This window comes from Chondrus crispus, genomic scaffold, assembly GCF_000350225.1.
Source record: "Chondrus crispus Stackhouse genomic scaffold, scaffold_142, whole genome shotgun sequence".
In the NCBI taxonomy this organism is placed as follows: Eukaryota; Rhodophyta; class Florideophyceae; order Gigartinales; family Gigartinaceae; genus Chondrus; species Chondrus crispus.
Window position 1 is genome coordinate 46,584 of NW_005179010.1, and position 17,549 is coordinate 64,132.

General features: G+C 52.4%; 7 protein-coding genes; 5 read left to right on the top strand and 2 right to left on the bottom strand.

The window, feature by feature from the left end:
• Window positions 1-494: 494 nt before the first annotated feature.
• On the top strand, window positions 495-1,130 carry CHC_T00002534001 (hypothetical protein). Its single transcript, XM_005713589.1, has one exon. It carries the CDS (start codon window positions 495-497, stop codon window positions 1,128-1,130), a length of 636 nt encoding a protein of 211 aa, XP_005713646.1.
• A 36-nt stretch (window positions 1,131-1,166) lies between these two features.
• CHC_T00002535001 (hypothetical protein) lies at window positions 1,167-1,403 on the top strand. The gene has a single exon (XM_005713590.1). It carries the CDS (start codon window positions 1,167-1,169, stop codon window positions 1,401-1,403), a length of 237 nt encoding a protein of 78 aa, XP_005713647.1.
• Window positions 1,404-5,558: 4,155 nt separating this feature from the next.
• CHC_T00002536001 (hypothetical protein) lies at window positions 5,559-6,326 on the top strand. Its single transcript, XM_005713591.1, has one exon. The coding sequence runs from the start codon at window positions 5,559-5,561 to the stop codon at window positions 6,324-6,326; it is 768 nt and encodes a 255-aa protein (XP_005713648.1).
• A 5-nt stretch (window positions 6,327-6,331) lies between these two features.
• CHC_T00002537001 (hypothetical protein) lies at window positions 6,332-6,844 on the top strand. Its single transcript, XM_005713592.1, has one exon. It carries the CDS (start codon window positions 6,332-6,334, stop codon window positions 6,842-6,844), a length of 513 nt encoding a protein of 170 aa, XP_005713649.1.
• A 1,781-nt stretch (window positions 6,845-8,625) lies between these two features.
• On the bottom strand, window positions 8,626-10,028 carry CHC_T00002538001 (hypothetical protein). XM_005713593.1 is given in 4 exon segments: window positions 8,626-9,277; window positions 9,278-9,320; window positions 9,434-9,737; window positions 9,935-10,028. 3 exon segments carry the CDS (start codon window positions 10,026-10,028, stop codon window positions 9,278-9,280), a joined length of 441 nt encoding a protein of 146 aa, XP_005713650.1. The 3' UTR covers window positions 8,626-9,277.
• Window positions 10,029-11,304: 1,276 nt separating this feature from the next.
• Window positions 11,305-13,531, bottom strand: CHC_T00008445001 (Translation elongation factor 4, mitochondrial). The gene is made up of 5 exons (XM_005713594.1): window positions 13,481-13,531; window positions 12,318-13,400; window positions 11,676-12,198; window positions 11,515-11,563; window positions 11,305-11,404 (listed from the first exon to the last, which is right to left on the bottom strand). The coding sequence occupies exons 1-5, from the start codon at window positions 13,529-13,531 to the stop codon at window positions 11,305-11,307; spliced, it is 1,806 nt and encodes a 601-aa protein (XP_005713651.1).
• Window positions 13,532-13,840: 309 nt separating this feature from the next.
• Window positions 13,841-15,370, top strand: CHC_T00002539001 (hypothetical protein). XM_005713595.1 is given in 5 exon segments: window positions 13,841-13,979; window positions 13,980-14,096; window positions 14,231-14,292; window positions 14,421-15,054; window positions 15,055-15,370. 3 exon segments carry the CDS (start codon window positions 13,980-13,982, stop codon window positions 15,052-15,054), a joined length of 813 nt encoding a protein of 270 aa, XP_005713652.1. The 5' UTR covers window positions 13,841-13,979; the 3' UTR covers window positions 15,055-15,370.
• The last annotated feature ends 2,179 nt before the right edge of the window (window positions 15,371-17,549 follow it).

The following is a 17,549-nucleotide window of genomic DNA, read 5'->3' on the forward strand; positions in this document are numbered from 1 at the left end:
TTCATGACGGACTCCCCGCCCTTTTCTCGAGGGACTCCCCGCCCTCTTCACTATCCCCTGCCTCGCAATTTGTGCTACCAACCGACCCTCTACGCGATCTCCTCCCCTGACTCACGCTCACTCTCCGAACCAGATTCTAGACCTGAAGGGCACGCTACGTCTTTACCCGCGCTACTGTGCCGTCGCCAACGTTCCTCTCTGGATCTCCGGCGTGCTCTCCCACAATACTACACCCGTGCTCCTCTTCCACCGAAACGATCCTGAGTCGTTCTGCATCCTGCTCCGCGGTTGCGTCACCTCCACCTCCTCTGAGTCCCTTTCTCGCGCCATCGTGCTTCCCTCCAGCAGTCGAAAATCTGGGCAATCCGCCCCGAAAGCGTAGCCCCTTTTTCCATCATCTATTCGCCGTATAGCTGTTCAGTGCTGCGCGAGGGCCCACCTAGTGCATTGGGGTGTATTGCTGCCTGTTAAGACCTCACATTTCTGGGGCCAAGATGGCTTCAGTTTCTGACCCAGGGACCGACAAACCGTCGACGAACACCTCGCCCGCCGTTTCTTCAAGATCAATTGCAGTTACTGGATTGAAGAGCCGGCGAATGCCCTTCTCTTCTACCTTCGACATTCTACTCCCTAAAAGCGGTAAAAGGTGTCGACGGTCATCTGCCACCTCACGGTGCATCGCAAAATCGCTTCAAAGAAGCGCTGGGGCTTTTAATGCCTCACCACCAGATGCAGCGCTGCCGCGAATGTGTCAGCCCTCTTGGAAGACCCTGAACGACGGCTTCAAGAAAATTGTCTCCGATCACCGCATTGCTGTAAAGGAGAACGTTGTTGCATTAGGAATTATTGAGATACAAGGCGAACGCGAGCTGTTGTTAGACGATATAGTGCTTACTGTAGATGAATTCAAGGATGAAAGGCGGTCTGAAAGAGATGAGAAAACAAACTTGGACCGTCGTCTGCGCCTTGTAGGGGAGACTATTCGCTCAAATGCACTGAAATATGTACGTATTGGTTCTGCGGAGGACGAGAAGGAGGCTTCTGGGGAGGAGGGATTGCAGAAGCAGCAACGAAAAAGGAAAGCAGCCGCAGTTGAATCGGACGACGAGGACCGCTTCGCCACCACTTAAAACATATCAGAGCAGCGTGAAAATGATAGCAAGCATATGCTCTTGGAAGATGAAAAGCGCGAGTACAGCAAGGCTCGCAAACTTCGAGAAAGTGAGCGCTGGCAAAAGGCGCATCAAAAGAACTTGCGACTACTTGCGGTGAAGGAAAAGCGCGTTGAGCTACGGGAACGTCCGTTTGACCTAGAAAAGGAGGAAAAGAAAGGTGGGGACCTAAAACGAACGCATAATCTGTCCATGCCGAGTGCTTTAGTTAAGAAGCTAGAGTGTGGTTAGTTGTTTCTATTCAAGTATCTTTCTAAAGAAAGCGGTTTGCACGAGATTTAGCTGGTGACATGAACACTGCTCTGATGCATGCAAACTAAGATGTTCCATATCGACGCAGCCACGTTATATGGAATAGAAATAGGAGCTTTCCGCACCCGTAACATGCGCTTAAAATCTTGCGGGGACCAGATTTGTTTCAGATCTTTGTATGAACATTCGACAGCTTCTCTTGCTGCACTTATTCCTTTATTGTACAGTAATTGCTCCGCGGAGGCACTTTGTGGTACGAAAGCTACTTGCAGCCAGGGCCCCAGCATGTAAGCTGCATCTCCGTAAATACAGTACTGCACACCTTCAACCATGAGGTAGGACTGTAGTTCCTCATTCAGGCTGCTTTGTCTAAATAAATTGATGTCGTAGCCCCTACTCACCTCGTGCCCAAGCATGTGGGAAACGAGAACAATACGGGTTGTAATAGTTAGAATATGGGGCAGTGGAACCGCTTCTGCCCGGAGTAGCAAGCGCGCTGTAGCGCATTCTCTCCTCCACATATGCTCATATGTATTTTTGTGCAGTCTATAAATCCCACGGAGTTATCTGTGTTCCGAGTGGTCCAGAAAAAAAGAAAAACCCCCACACCGATTTTGTTGCACTCGGTCTGATGAGGGACATATGCGTAGAAGCAGAACAGGAAAGCGGTTCGAATGAACATACTTTGAGCTCTTAACTATGAGGATTGATCAAACCAGGGAAAAAACCCGTTCGGTACTCAAAAAAGTCGTCTACTATTTGTAGCACAGGGTTAGCTCGTACAAAGGTTATGCAACCAGTATCGCAGCCTCAGAGGTGGCTGTCCACTCACCGCTGCGGCAGGCTCGCACTACGGGATCGATCCTGCTACGCCCCGAGGTATCGTGCTGTATGCATCTCGATCCTTAGCTAGCCGTGCGAGCGCAGGGCGTTACAAAAGGTGACTGGCGGACCGGGTGCTTGATCAGATTCTACAAACGCGCCTCTGCAAAATATTATAGCCAACTGCCATGATTATTGTGCTAAAGTTAACTGTTGTGAGTAAATTATTGTTTACCTCCCCCCGTATATTTCTTTCAAGCTGCTGATGGGAACGTTGGGAGGACATTGATTGCAGTATTCTTGCCCGCACACTACAGCCCTTGTGCAGTGCGCGAAATTTGCATAAATACATCCCACATCATTGCGATAAAAGAATTTTTAACACTGCCTCGAGAAGCCGATAAGGCATCACCCATGGTACGCGCGTGGGTGAGCGCAAATCTGAACCCCATTTATATAAAAAAGGCACTCCAGGTTATCCCCCAGAACGTGGGCGAAATTATCATATGAACACTAAAAACCATATGGTACAGTAACTTGCAATGTTTACTGTGAAGCGTTAATACTTCGTAGGGCCACCTTTCTTCTCTAGTATTTCCATAAGGCGCCGAGAAATAGATTTGTAGAGCTTATTCAGGTACTTTTCGGAAATAGAACTCCAACAATCTATGATTCTATCAGCGAGGTCTTCCAGGTTGCTAAAGTGACGTCCATGACCGTAAAAACGGCGGGCAAGCAAGCCGCAAACATTTTCGATTATGTTCAAGTCCGGTGACTTTGCTGGCCACCCCAATAACTTGACATGTTTCGACGAAAGCCAATTCTTGATGTAGTTTGATCGATGACAGGATGAACCGTCTTGCTGAAATATCCATTCTTCACCGAGCGTTTCAGCAGCAGGTGATAGCAGTTCCTCCTCTAGTACCTCACAATAAAGCGTAGAGTCCATGTTACCTTTAACACGGACCAGATAAGACGTACTGTAGCAAGAGATAGCACCCCAAATCATCAAAGATGCTGCTCTCTGGTGCCTTGTCGAAAATACTTGTTCCTCTCGCCTCAAGTCGTGCCAATAGCATGCCAACCAATCTGGCCCATCCGAGTTGAACTTTTTCTGGTCCAAAAAGATTACTTGGCGCCAAAAGGCGCTTCCGTTCTCCAGAATCTTCTTGCTCCATTCCAGTCTGGCAATCTTGTGCCTCTGGAGCATCTGCGGACTCGTCAGATTTTTTTGTACTTCAAATGCGGTGCGTCACGTAGTATTTGCTGAACGAGACGGAGGACCACACTAATGTCTAGGCTTAGCTTTAGCTCCCGGCATGATTTTTCTCCTTTACTAGCCTCTCGCAGCAAAAGCCGCGTTTGCTTCTTAGACATTTCTGTTGCGTTGCGAGTGCTTTTGCGTCCGTCAACCCGCTTTGAGGGCTTCAAAAAGTTTTTACGGCACCTGGGGACCTGTTAAGCGTACGAGCGATCTCGCGACGCTCAAACACTCCCGTTTCATTGCCACACCCTGCCCCTTCTCGAGGTCTAACGGTAGCTTTCCGCGAGGCATTTTTCCTTGCGATGCGAAGTTTTTTATGGACACACAATGTGCATTGCTTATGTATCTAACTATCTTAGGCACTGACGTCGTTACTCTTTCGGTTTACCGCCAACTTTGCATTGTAGTAAATGCTGTATCGTATGGTTTTCGTGCTCATATGCTAATTTCGCCCACATTTTGGGTGATAAGTTGGAGTTCTTTTTTGTTTGATAGAAATGGGCTTCAGATTCGCGCTCACGCACGCGCGTACCATGGGTGTTGCCCTACAGTAGTTACCCCTCAATAGTGCACTTTCGTGCCATCAGCTATAGATACGCACTAATGACAGCGCGAACTAATAAAGGTCCATCTACAGGTCACAGCCCACCGGCCACAAAATGCTCCGATATGAGCTTTTGACGTCGCTTCTTGCGCGCTTGTTGATGATAGGTCGGTGGTCGCGGTGGTCGCCATCGGTGGTCGGAGTGTCCGGTCGTGGTCGTCAACCGCAGCACAGCGGTGTGCATCTACATCGGCACGGCTCCACGTTCACAGGTGTACACGTGGCAACAGTTGTGACATCCCTGAAAGGGGTGCACTTTTGGGCATGTGCACTATTGTAAAGCGAACTATTGAGGAGACCCCCTGTATCGGCTTCTCGAGGCAGTGTTAAAAGTGCTTTTATCGCAATGAGGTGGGGTCTATTTATGCAAATTTGGCGTACTGTAATGCTCCCTTCCCCTTGCAACTGTACTGTTGTGAAGCACATGGTTGGCATACTATAATGGACGACAGTCCGCGCTCCTACGCCATTACGACGGGCACGTCTAGATGGTAGAGAAGGCAACGAGAACTCAGAAGAGCTCGAGGAATTGGAGTACGTTCGGAAGGTCTACTCTAATTAGGAAGAATGCCCACGTCCAACATCGAGTCGTCGAATTGGTCGGGAGGCTTCGCAAGCATCTAATTACCTTGGTAAAGGGATATCCGGCAGGATATATAAAAAGCATAAAACGCAGACTCATCTGGAAAAAGGGGGGTCATCAGCAAGGGAATAAACAGCGGGAGTGGCAACTCCAAGGCTACACACGCCTGTCCTTCATTCGCCTGTAGAATAGCCTGCCCCCACCACTGACAGTGACACCATGTCCAATAGCCAGCATGTTACAGTTATGGGCCCAAGGAGGTCTGGCTTTCCAGGTAGACTTCTTTAAGCCCCGCGACTCACACCAATAAGCGATAAGCACAAGTATCGCCACGACGTCCGTATGTGGATGCAGAGGGTACGCATGTTCGAAAGAGGGCAAGATTCGAAAGCGAAGGGCATCGCCAGCGCAATGGGACTCTCACTTTACGCCGCAATGGATACTTCGTATCAACGCGTCCTTGACAGCGGAATCTCTTCCGGTGCTCTGAAGTTCGAAAAGGACGACTGCACCGCTTTCACCAATGCAGAACATAAGGAGAGCATCAAGAAGATTATCGAACTCGTGGCAAAAGACTCCGTCACCGACGGTGTTCGGCGTTTCGTTAAGATGAGTCAAGAGATATACAAATACAAAAGAGGACGAGGTCAGCCGTACGCAGCATATGCCGAGCATTTCCGAGAGATTGCACAGGCTTACCTCAATCATTGTCACTCAGGCTCTGACTCCCAAGACAGTCAAAACTTCGCAATGATACTGCTGGAAAATGCCAACCTCCCGGCTTCCACCTACAACAACATCTTCAGCATTCTTATAGGCAGTGCGAAAGGTACAGATGACAGCACCACGACGTCATTCACGATGAACGAGAAAACCTTCTCCGACATCAAGGCCAACGCCCTCTCCGCAAAGGACATCATCATTTCACTTACCGCACCTACCGCTGGTGAATCTATCGATCCCGTAAACCTTCAGGCGCTGAAACAGCACATCACCAGTCAGACAACGCTCTTGAATGCTATCAATAACAGATCCGATTCGGTGAATGCAAACGAGCGCGTGCCGTTCACAATTAATCTCGATGCGGCAGTCGACGCGCTCAAAGACATGAAGTCCGAGGTCGACTACAAGCCAAACAACCGCGAGCGATGCGACAACTCGCAAAATAAACCCGACAAATCTCAGCCGGAGACCGAGGAACCCATCAAGCAAGTGGGATCAATGATGACAGGAAGTCACTCGAATGAGAGAACGCGCAGCAGCTCTCAAGAGAGATGCCGATCGACTCCCAGACGCTTCAACAACCGGCGTGACAAGAAAGGCTACATCCCTTCAGAAACCGGTCCGAAACGAAATAGCTACTGCACAGCCTGCGGCGGCAAGAACCACTGGAGAGGCGACCCGGAATGTCCCGGGAGCGACGAAGATGACGATACGAGAAGCGAAGACGTAGCTCAAGACATCAGGGATCTCCGCGGGGAGATCAACAGACGCCGATGGGAAAGCAGCAGTAAGAAACGTGTCCGTTTCCCCTATCCTGACAAACGCAAGTCAGAAAAGTTGCGTAAAAGATCCAGACGCGACGAGGAGGAAAGCGAGAGCGAGGCAGACTCGTATTTTCGCGACTAGGACCAATGAAGCTCCACACCGATCCTAACCCTATCTTTGACGTAGGAGCTCCTACTTCAACCGGCGGGCTAAACCAAGTCACCCACATCTGCGACGTGCTCGGAATTACACTCAATGTTGAACCGCCCCGCTCCGAATACATGCACGGATGGGGCATAGACTGTCTCGACGCGAAACAGGTTGTCTGTTCATGGAACGTGACTATCGCTGATACAGAGGGGAAACCGACGTCGCTCACCTTCGACATCGTCGAAGGAGACTCACCACTGGTCATAGGATTAGACATAGGCAGGCATACGGACAGCCATAACCTCACGGACAAGCCGTTCATTAAGATCTTAAGACCACACGACAACGCCCCGCGAAGATTCAATACATATATTGCAGCAGACGATAAAAGAAACCCCGATTGCATTAGGATGAGAGTGGAACTTGCCCCGAGACCGCAAACGGCTATTGGTACACTCCTGACGATACTATCGTCTAGTAGTACACACGCGCGCGAGACGAGCCCCTAAAACGCTAGCCAAACAGATCCATAGACTCACCCATGCACCATCGCAACAAGTCAAAGATCTGTGCGGGCACGCTGGTATCTTGAGCGAAGAACTAGAAGACGCAATAGACGATATCGACGCTGCATGCGAGGTATGCGCAAGACACGGTAAACCATTGCCGTCTAAGAAGATATCGTTGACACACGTGAACGAAGCGTTCAACGAAGAGGTACAAATCGATTTTACGTACATCGAAATGAACGGCACCAAGTACACATTGATCGTTATCACCAACACCGGAACAAGCTATTCGGAGTGCGAAATCGTCGACGCAAAGAACGTCAATACGATCATGGAGGCGATAGACCGACTTTGGATATGCAAGCACGGCACTCCAAAACACGGGTCAGCAGATGATGAATACAACGGAGCCGCACTCAGACGCTTCTCCGTCAACCACGGCATCGAATTTCACCCCCGTCCGACACGAAGACATAACAAAGTCGGCTTCGTGGAACGTAAGAATGGAACCATTAAGAATATTGTGCAGAGACTGGCCAACGATAACAGCACAGCCACACCCGATACTATCAGTAGTAGTGCCACATTCCTCTCCAACATGTTCTCAGGGTCACGAGTCCTCAGCTCCTTCCAGCTCGTGAGAGGATATCAACCATCCATCCTCGGCATACCAAACTCTGAGGTATCCCAGGAGCTCCTCGACGCCCAAAAGGAACAAATGGCCACCCGCGCTCAACAGAAGGTCCTCCGATCCCGCACTCCAAACACACCCACCCCTGACTTTTTCCAACCATCTGACGATGTGTGGGTATGGTACGCCTCCTCTAAAAACAACGAAAAGGACGAGTGGATACGCGCCCAAGTCGTGCAGACACACAAGCACTACCTCGAGGTACGGAGATATAAAGACGGCAATCTTTGCAGAGGTCCGACCATGAAACCAGCGTACAAAGACGTTCGAATTGCACCCAAAGGAGAACTGACAAAGGAGTTGCTGTCATGCTCCCTTGAGTATGAACTCGGATACCATTCTCCGTATGGGGGGAGACAGTAGAACCCGAACCACAAGCAGCAGACGACACAAACATGCCACATACGGATAAGAATCTTCCGAACCTACTGACAAAAACAGTAGAACGAGGAACGAGTGGCGGAACAACACAACGCGGACCAAATAACGACATCGGTAAATACGAGCAGCGCATGAGCACAAGACGACCACTGTACAACCGCGCAGAGGTGACGTCAGATAAGCCACGGATCCTCCTAGAGATGTACACTGAAGTGGGATCAAAGCAAGTCGCACGAAACAAGCTCAGCTTCGCACCACCCTGGATCCTCGAGCAAGCCTTTGAGAAGGAGTACCGGTCGAATTGGGCGTTGCCTTTGAAAAGACACATGAAGCCGACGTACCAAAAGATGCAAACATTATCGCTTCGCACGTAGTGTATAAGATAAAGACCGCGGAGGATGGTGAACACGATCTCAAGTCAAGGGTAGTCCCGCACGGAAATAGAGATGATGAAAAAGACAGCATACGCAAGGACTCCGCCACAGCACAGCTTGGAGTAATCAGACTCTTACTGTCGATCGTCACATTCCTCGGCATGCGCCTCGCAACTGCGGATATCAAGGGGGCCTACTTGCAGAGCGGTCCCATCACAAGGGACATATATGTCCGACCGCCCCTTGAGTGGCACAATCTATTTGGGTTCATGCGCGGCGTGCTATGGCGACTTACGAAACTGCCCTACGGAATCGTAGAAGCGGGGAGGCAATGGCAAAAGACTGTGGAGGATTGGATGTTATTGGATGGAGACCTACAACGAGTGTTCAGCATAAGTCAACTGTTCATCCGCAGGGATACACAGGACAAGATAGTCTTGATCGTAGCGAAAGTGACCGATGAGTTCATCATAGGCGGACCCACAGATTACATTCACGAGTTCGTCCGACGGCTAGAGAAACGGTTCCAAGTCGGAAAAGTGGTAGTCGACAACAAGTTCCACTTCAACGGATGTGAGATCGAACAGGACCAGCAGGGCAACATTAGGATGTCCATGATGCGGTACCTCGACCGCCTGAAACCCATCACGATATCACGGCAGAGGAGCAAGCAAAGAGACGAGCTGGCCACCGAATCTGAGAAGAAGCAGTATGGCAGCCTCGCTGGCACTTTGTTGTATCTAGGAAATGGTGTACTACCGCAAGCATCGCTCGTGACCTCAATCATGCAGCAGAGGCTACCGAGATTGTCTGTGCGGAGCCTCGTCGATGCTAACGACATGCTAAAGGAACTCATTCCGCTGAAGCCATGGTTGACGTACTGCAGGACTCGGAGCACGAAGAGAGTTATGTTCAGCACATTCACGGACGCATCTCACCCCAGGGAGAGAGATTATGGAAAAGCGGGACTCGTCTCAGGGATACGCATTATCCCAAAGGGTGGTGAACAGGAGATCTTTCACCCGATTGACTGGACATCCCACAAACAAAAACGGGTTAGTTTTTTCTCGTACGGCGCTGAAATCCTCGCTGCAGCACACGGAGATGATCGTGGCTATTATTACAAGTCATCGCTCAACTCACTCTTCCCCAACAGGAAAATCAAACAAGAGCTTAACGCAAACAGACGAGCTCTTTAAGACACCATAACTACCCTCCACGAGAGTACGGAATATCGCTTGAGACAAACGGTGCAGCGGATGAGGAATAGCTTCGAATCTCGAGATCTCGACGTTATAAGTTGGATACCCGGAAAGAACAACATCGCAGACGCCCTTACGAAACGGAACACCGAGCTCTACGTATGGCTCAAAGAGATGTGTCCAAAAGGAATTATGGACATTACCATCGATCTGGGATACGCAGTGGATAGCGAAACGAGGAATTCCTCGTTTCGAAATTTAGTTAACTAAATTTCTTTGTTTTTTTTTGGACATCCATATGTACGCAAATGGCTTCTCCATTGACTCCAAAGCATAGAACAGTGCGTGTAAAGTGGGCAAAGGAAAGAGCAGGGTGGAACATGCAGAAATGGGGACAGGTTATCTTTTCAGACTTAAGAAATTCAATCTCGATGGTCCTGACGGGCTCTTCTACTACTGGCACGACTTTCGAAAGGAGGGAAAGGTTTGGTCTCGTCGACAGATGGGATGTGGCTCTTTAATGATATGGGGGGCATTTTCTTCACTTGCTACTTCAAATTTAGCGATAATTGCTGGTATGCAGAACTCTACCAAGTACACTACAACGCTTGCTAACTATTTGCTGCCTTTTGCAGAAAGAATGCACGGAAATGGATGAGTATTTCAGAAGGATAATGCCTCTATCCGTAGGTCTAAGGTAACGGAGGCATGGTTTATTGCTAACAATATTATCGTAATGAGCTGGCCCGCGCGAAGTCCCGACCTCAATCCCATTGAGAACGTTTGGGGAGTGCTCGCGCGGGCGCGCGAGCACTCCCCAAACGTTTTCAAGGGCTGTCTACGCTGGTTGTCGTCAATATAACACAGTTGACGATCTAAAAACTGCAGTTCTTGAAGAATGGTCGAAATTGGACCGTAAGTATCTGTATGGGCTTGTGAAGAGCATGCACAAGCGCTGCTTAGATGTCATCGAAGCTGGCGGCGGTAAGAAATCGTACTAGCCACTTGTAATCCTTCCGTTGGTGCGCTTTTCGTTTCAATGCTCTATAGTTCTTACACCCTCTACAGTAGCCGAAGTGGAGATATATTTCAAAATAATAAAGGGATCAATGCGAAATTTTGCTCTTTTATACAGTTTTTTTTCCATTTGAATGGAACTTTGGGCACCCCAATGCATTCACCATTTGGGGGTGCTCTTTAGTTTTTTCGTGCACTGTACAATGCCTCTCAGACGACTGGGGGGTGTGTGAAGCACATGGTTGGCGTACTGTAATGGACGACAGTCCGCGCTCCCACGCCATTACGACGGTCACGTCTAGATGGTAGAGAAGGCAACGAGAACTCAGAAGAGCTCGAGTAATTCGAGTACGTTCGGAAGGTCTACTCTAATTAGGAAGAATGCCCACGTCCAACATCGAGGCGTCGAATTGGTCGGGAGGCTTCGCAAGCATCTAACTACCTTGGCAGAGGGATATCCGGCAGGATATATAAACAGCATAAAACGCAGACTCATCTGGAAAAAGGGGGGTCATCAGCAAGGGAATAAACAGCGGGAGTGGCAACTCCAAGGCTACACACGCCTGTCCTTCATTCGCCTGTAGAATAGCCTGCCCCCCACCACTGACAGTGACACCATGTCCAATAGCCAGCATGTTACAACTGTACATGGCTCTGTTGTGCATACTGGCATGATTGGTGAAGTGCGATTCCGCCGCGGGTTAACGGGGGTCACGTTTCGAGTCTGCACAACCAAGTTTTTTTTTCCCTACCAATTTCCTTTTGTTGAAATCGTGTGCTTTCCGAAACTGTCCTTCACCCATCTCTGGACAAAATGGCAAGGAATGCTTCTTGAGGGATTGCTACGCTGCCAATCATCTTCATGCGCTTCTTACCTTCTGCTTGTTTTTTGAGACTGCAACATAGATAACAAACGGAATAAAGCAAGGATGAGAGAAAACAAAATAGTTAGCCCTCGTGGCAGCCCCATCCATCGAATATGTTCGACCAAGGTCCTAAACGTACAGTTTTTTCTTTCGACTGGCGTCGCCGCCATAGCATTTCGCCGTCACATCTGCGGAAAACGGAACAACATCAATCAGGGCCCGATGTTTCAAAGTGTCAGTCCGGACAATTCCCCTCCAATCTGCGCATCTTAAGAATCTTTAAAAACGACACACACTCACCTTTTCTGTAGGCAGAAATTTGTTCGCTCGCAATTACCTTGCCTCCGATCACAGCCTGGATGGCAACTTTAAACATTTGTCTGGGAATAACCTGTTTCAGCTTGTCCACCATAAACCGTCCCTCTGCGTATGCGTTATCTTCATGTATGACGCATGAGAGTCCATCAACCGCAGAATTGGCAATGTGTACATCCATCCGTCGCAACCTGTTCGGCCGCATCCCCTCTAGTTCATAGCTCATAGACCCAAATCCTGAACTCCGAGACTTTACTGCGTCGTGAAAATCCGTCACCAATTCGGAAAGGGGTAACGAGTACATAAGTTTCACCCGGTCTAGCCCAATATATCGTTGGTCCTGCAATTCACCGCGGCGAGATTGAGAGAGCTCCATCAGGCTTCCGACATGATCGCTGTGGCAGATGAGCTCTACCTTTGCGTAAGGTTCCATGATTTTCACTTTTCCATCTGGAATTGAGGCCGGATTAGAGACGTCCAGCCATTCAGTCTCGCCCTCCTTGAGTATCTAACGCGGTATAAAATATGTCATTCGAAGTGATGCCCAGTTAGCGAAACGCGCTACTCTGCCCATGATGGAGCAATTTGCTAGTGAAGAGCGGGAATGATAGACGTCATTCAACGTACCTTATATGATACAGAAGGGGCAGAAGCAAACAAGTTGAGGTTAAACTCTTCCTCAAGTCGTTGCTGTGTAACCGACATGTGCAAGAGCCCAAGAAAGCCGCACCGAAATCCGGTCCCCATGGCCGCCGACTTGTCCGGCTCAAACACCATGCTTGCGTCCTCCAACTGCAGCTTCTGCAGTGCCATCCGCATAGCCGGTAGATCACCTGAATCCGTTGGAAACAGGCCGCAAAAGACGACCGCTTTGGTGTCCTCATAGCCAGGAAGCTGCTCTTGGGCCCCCTTGTCTCCACAATGGGTGATAGTATCACCAACAGGTACATCACCAGTCCTTTTGATAGCTGCGGTCAAAAAGCCGATGTCCCCCGACTCGAGCATATCGCACTCGACTTCGTCCGGTTGAAGAAAGCCGACCTTATCGACAATAAATTCAGAGACACTCCCGTCATCGGAATGCGTGCGGGTCATAGGCCTGATGCTATCCCCTTTGCACACAGTGCCATTCACAATGCGAACGAAAAGAACGACGCCGCGGTACTGGTCGTAATATGAGTCAAAAACCAAAGCCTGGAGGTGCGCTTCTCTACAGCCCTGCGGCGGCGGCAGGCGTTCCACAATGGCGTCTAGCAGTGTATCAACGCCCAAGCCGCTCTTCGCCGAGGTCAATATCGCTTCGGACGCATCCAGACCCACAAGCTGCTCGATCTGGTGGCGCGCAGCCGGCACATCAGCGGTGGGCAAATCGATCTTGTTAATGACAGGGACGAGTTCCAGGCCAGCTTCGAGGGCGAGTTCAACGCTGCTCAAGGTTTGGGCCTGGACGCCCCTGGAAGCGTCGACGACCAGTAAGGCGCCCTCGACGGCGCGGGCAGATTGGGACACTTGGCGCGAGAAGTCGTGATGCCCTGGACAGTCAATGAGGGTGACCGTGGAGTCGCCCCAGCGCATGCGGGCGGCGCGGGCTTTGATGGTGATCTGGCGCTCGCGCTCAATCGGGTTGGAGTCGAGAAACTGGGAACGGGAGGCGAGCGCAGCCGCGGAGACGGTGCCTGTGGCTTGCAGAAGACGGTCGCTTAGGGTGCTCTGCGGATTTTAAGTGAGGGGGGGCTATGTGTGAGTTATATGTGATGACTTTGGTTGTTTGGGAGAGAGGTGGGGCGTACCTTTCCGGAATCAATGTGGGCGATGATGATGAGGTTGCGCAGACGGTGCATGCGTTCTGCGGACGAGGCAGCTACGGCGGAGGAATATAGGCGTCGGCATTGGGGATATCTCATTTAGGAGACGAGGAGTTGAAGAAGGCTTGCTAATAAGACATGGATGTGATCTCTGCATGCAATTGAGGTTGAAGCGGGAGGATGGTGCGGGCACGAATTGAGGCAGTTGTGCTCCTTCAAGAAAGATCAAAAAATTCGCTGACCCGTATGACCCGTATGACACCCCAGCCCAATACAATTTACTGTATCCGCCTGCCATCCGTCACTCCTCCCTTCCGACGCTGGAGGCTACCATCGGCAAACAAGTCCCAGTTCTCCGTCTCAGCGCAATCCTCGACAAGCCCCTCCCTCTCGCAGCGCCTGGAAGCCCGCCTGCCACAGCCCACGCCGGCTCCGGCCCCGAAAGCTTCCGCCCACAGCTCCCCCATTTTCGCAGACACGCGCCATGGCGAACGCGCCCATCTCCATCCCGCAGCTGCGCGCAAAGGTCAACGATCTCAGCGCCGCGCTAGATGCCGACGCCGATCTGGAGAGGTGCGCTTCTATGCTCCTCGAGTGCAAGGTAAGCCCGAGCTTGTCGCATTTTCAAATTGCCTGCCGCGCACGAGGTTAAGTCGCGCACGAGGTTAAGTTTCCCGCACCCACGGATTTGCTGACCAACTGCGCTGGTGTTGCCACTGCCTCTTGTCGTCTTAGATCGCCCTCACTACCCTCCCGGGTTTGCAACCTGGCGTCCCGATTTCACAGGATATTCTACCGTACGTTTGAACCCATGCGTCTGGTTATGCAGCTTGTGTGCCATCGTGGACGTCGTACCGTCGTTCATCTGCTAACTGTGGCTATGTGCATTCTATGTTTTCATCTGTCGCGCCGCTGCGTCTCACAGTGACATCACGCTAGCTCGCGATGTATACGAAATCGCCACTCTGCTGAGCCTCAAGCAAGAGGATGAGGTCGCGTTCGAGCGACACGTGGCCCAAGCCAAGACGTACTATGTGGACTTTGGGACTGTGATCCCCCCGTCCGGCCGCCAAAATCTCATCCTTGGTCTGAATCTGATGCGACTCATGGCTCAAAATCGGATCGGCGAGTTTCACACCGAGTTGGAGCTCGTCCCCAGCGACGCGCGTGAAGACACGTACATCAAGTATGCGCTGAAACTGGAAAACTGTCTCATGGAGGGATCTTATTCAAAGATTCGCGAAGAAGGGATTTCCGCGCCGCACCCGTCGTTTAACTTTTTTGTGGACAACCTCATGATTACCGTGCGCGAGGAAATTGCAGACTGCAGCCAGAAGGCGTATACGAGCTTGGCGGCGGACTCGGCGATGCGCATGATGTCGATCGCGTCCGAGGAGGAGTTGCAGGAGTTTTGTGAGGGGAGGAATTGGAGATTAGAAGGTGGCTTCATCTACTTTTCTGCAAAGGATGCTGGAAAGGGTGATGTTGAACAGATCCCGTCGTCGGAGATGATTAAGAGGTCTTTGGTGTACGCTAGGGAACTGGAGCAAATCATTTAAAGTGTTCTTGTATATTCTGAAATATACGCGGGCGGGCGGGGGGAGGAGGGGGTTGGCACAAGAACGGTTATTGATTTGTATAAAACTGGTGTGTGCTGGTTGTTGTTAAGTTAATTACGTCTTAATACGGAGGGAACATCTCTCCTTCTTTCCCCGCGTCGAGCAGAGAGGATATATGCGGAACACTGGGGAAGTGGATTGCAAGTCGCAGTTGCCCAACAGACAGCGCATGTAGTGTATATGCACAGGTTCGGGTCGGTTGATGCCATTTATGAGCCCCAACCTGTGGACGTGTGTAAATTGCGTGATTTGTAAATTCTGGCGCGGGATATGACATGCAGAAGAATGACACCACTTTCGCGACGCATCGACTTTAGTCGTGTCCATCTACCACCATCGCCCAACGGCCTTTTTTCGGGGCGTCGGTGAATGCCGATCTGATCCCAAGTGATACAATCAGCCGAAACCGCTCAAGCCGAGGACGGGCCCCTCTTCGCAGCAGCCTTAGAATCGATTGCCAAGGCCCGTGAGAGAGTCTTTTACATCCGACGCATCGCCCTCTGCTCGAACCGGGCATCCCAGCCGTGCACGCGCGCACTGCTCTTCTCTCTCCGGCAGGCTCAGCACGGCGACGCTCCCCGCCGCGATGGCCGAAGCGGAGCTGCGCGCGCAGCTATCCGGGGCGGGCGGCAGCGAGGTGTCCGGCAGGTTGGCAGCGGGGCTACTCGCGCACCTGCGGGCGTCGCGGCTCCCGCGCGGGGACCTAGTGCTGCGGCACGGGGCGTCGGCGCTGTCGTATCTGGGGCCGTCGACGCGCGAGTGGTGGGACACGGCGGCGCAGATATGCTGGTGGGCGGGGTGCGCGGGGGACTTTCCGCGGATGTCGGGTCTGGTGGAGCGGATAATGGGGCGGTTCCCGCACAGCGCGCGGGCGTTCGTGCTGGTGGGGGTGCGGGACGAGGCGCGCGGGCGATGGGGCGAGGCGATGCGGACGTACATGGGTGTGACGGGCAAGATGCCGCTGGCGGCGGGGGTGTACAAGAGGCAGGTGGCCGTGCTCAAGAGCGAGGGGAAGCGGAGCGAGGCGGTGGCGCTGCTGAGCTACTACGTGAAGATGTTCGGGGAGGATCGCGACGCGTGGGGCGAGCTCTGCGCGATGGCGCTCGGGCTGGGGAGGTTGGGGCATGCGGCGTTTGCAGCGAATGAGCTGGTGGTGCTGGAGGGGGCCGATCACGCGGCGCACTGCCTCGTGGCAGAGGTTTATATGACGGCGGGGGGCGTGGAGGGCGTGCGGTTGGCTAGGGGGCACTACGCGGGCAGCTTGATGAGGAGGAAGAGGGGAAATGTGCGGGGGCTGTTCGGGCTGTGGCTGGCGTGCGCTAGGCTGGAGGGGGCCGGGGATGAGGAGGAGGAGGGCAAGAATGAAAGGCTGAGGGGGGTTGCGGAGGCGGGGCTGGCAAAGGTATACGGGGATGGGGTCATGGGCGGGGTTGTCAGGGATTTGGTGGCGAGGAGCGTGGTGAGCGGGCAGAAGCGGGACGAGTAAAAAGGCAGAGTTTGAAAGGCAGAGTTTGTTGCGTTTAGTGGGTAATTCGGCGATCGGGGTGCGAGAGAGCGAAGGAGCGTGGGCGCGAGAAGAAAGAGAGCAATGCGGTTAGAGAAGGGGGGGGGGGGGGGGGACATGCGGACGAAGAGGGTCACGACATGCGATCGGGGGAGGTGAAACAAAAATTGCAGTCACAAAGGAGCTGCGTAAATCGATGTTTAGATTGCAAACGGCAATGCCGGCTCTCCGCAAAGCGTCATGGAGCAGGCAAATTCCTAGCGCAAGAATACGGGGAAGAGAAAAGCGGTCGAAGGGGGGGCGCGAGAATCCACGAGCGGCTTAAATACGGCGAGCGGGCGGCGCGGGCGCTGGCGCGGCGGTGGGGAGGGCGCGGCGGTGGGGAGGCCGAGAGGGCCTGGGGCGAAAAGTGTCCAACTTTGGCAAACTTTGAAAACTGGGTGAAAACTGGGGCGAAAACTGGGAAAGAAGTCGTCGCGCTGTACACGTGTAGTGTAGCACACGTGTACAGTATGGTGGGTGTACAGTATCGCAGGTCGTTGTTCCGCTCGCGGAATGCATCGCACGGCCAACGAGAGCGCGCCCCGTGTTGTGCAGAAACGGCGAGCGTCGCAGGGGGCGCCACATCGGGCCAGCCACATCGCGGCGCGCGGTCGAGCGAGTCGCGTGCCTGCATCAACGCGTGTCGACCGGCGCGCCGCGCTGCCCGCGCTGCCCGCGCCCGACAAGACCCGCTCGTCGGGTCTTACCCGAGGGGTAGCTCTGTTGTAAATAAAAGACGAGCTCAGCGCGCGGCGTCAGCCTCGCCGCGCTCCGGCCCCGTGCGCCGTGCGCCGTCATACCTGCCCGCGCTCTGCGCTGCGTCCACCGCGCCCGCACCAGCGCGCGCTCCACGCCGCCCAAGCGTCCACGTGGCCCCGCTGAAGCGCGC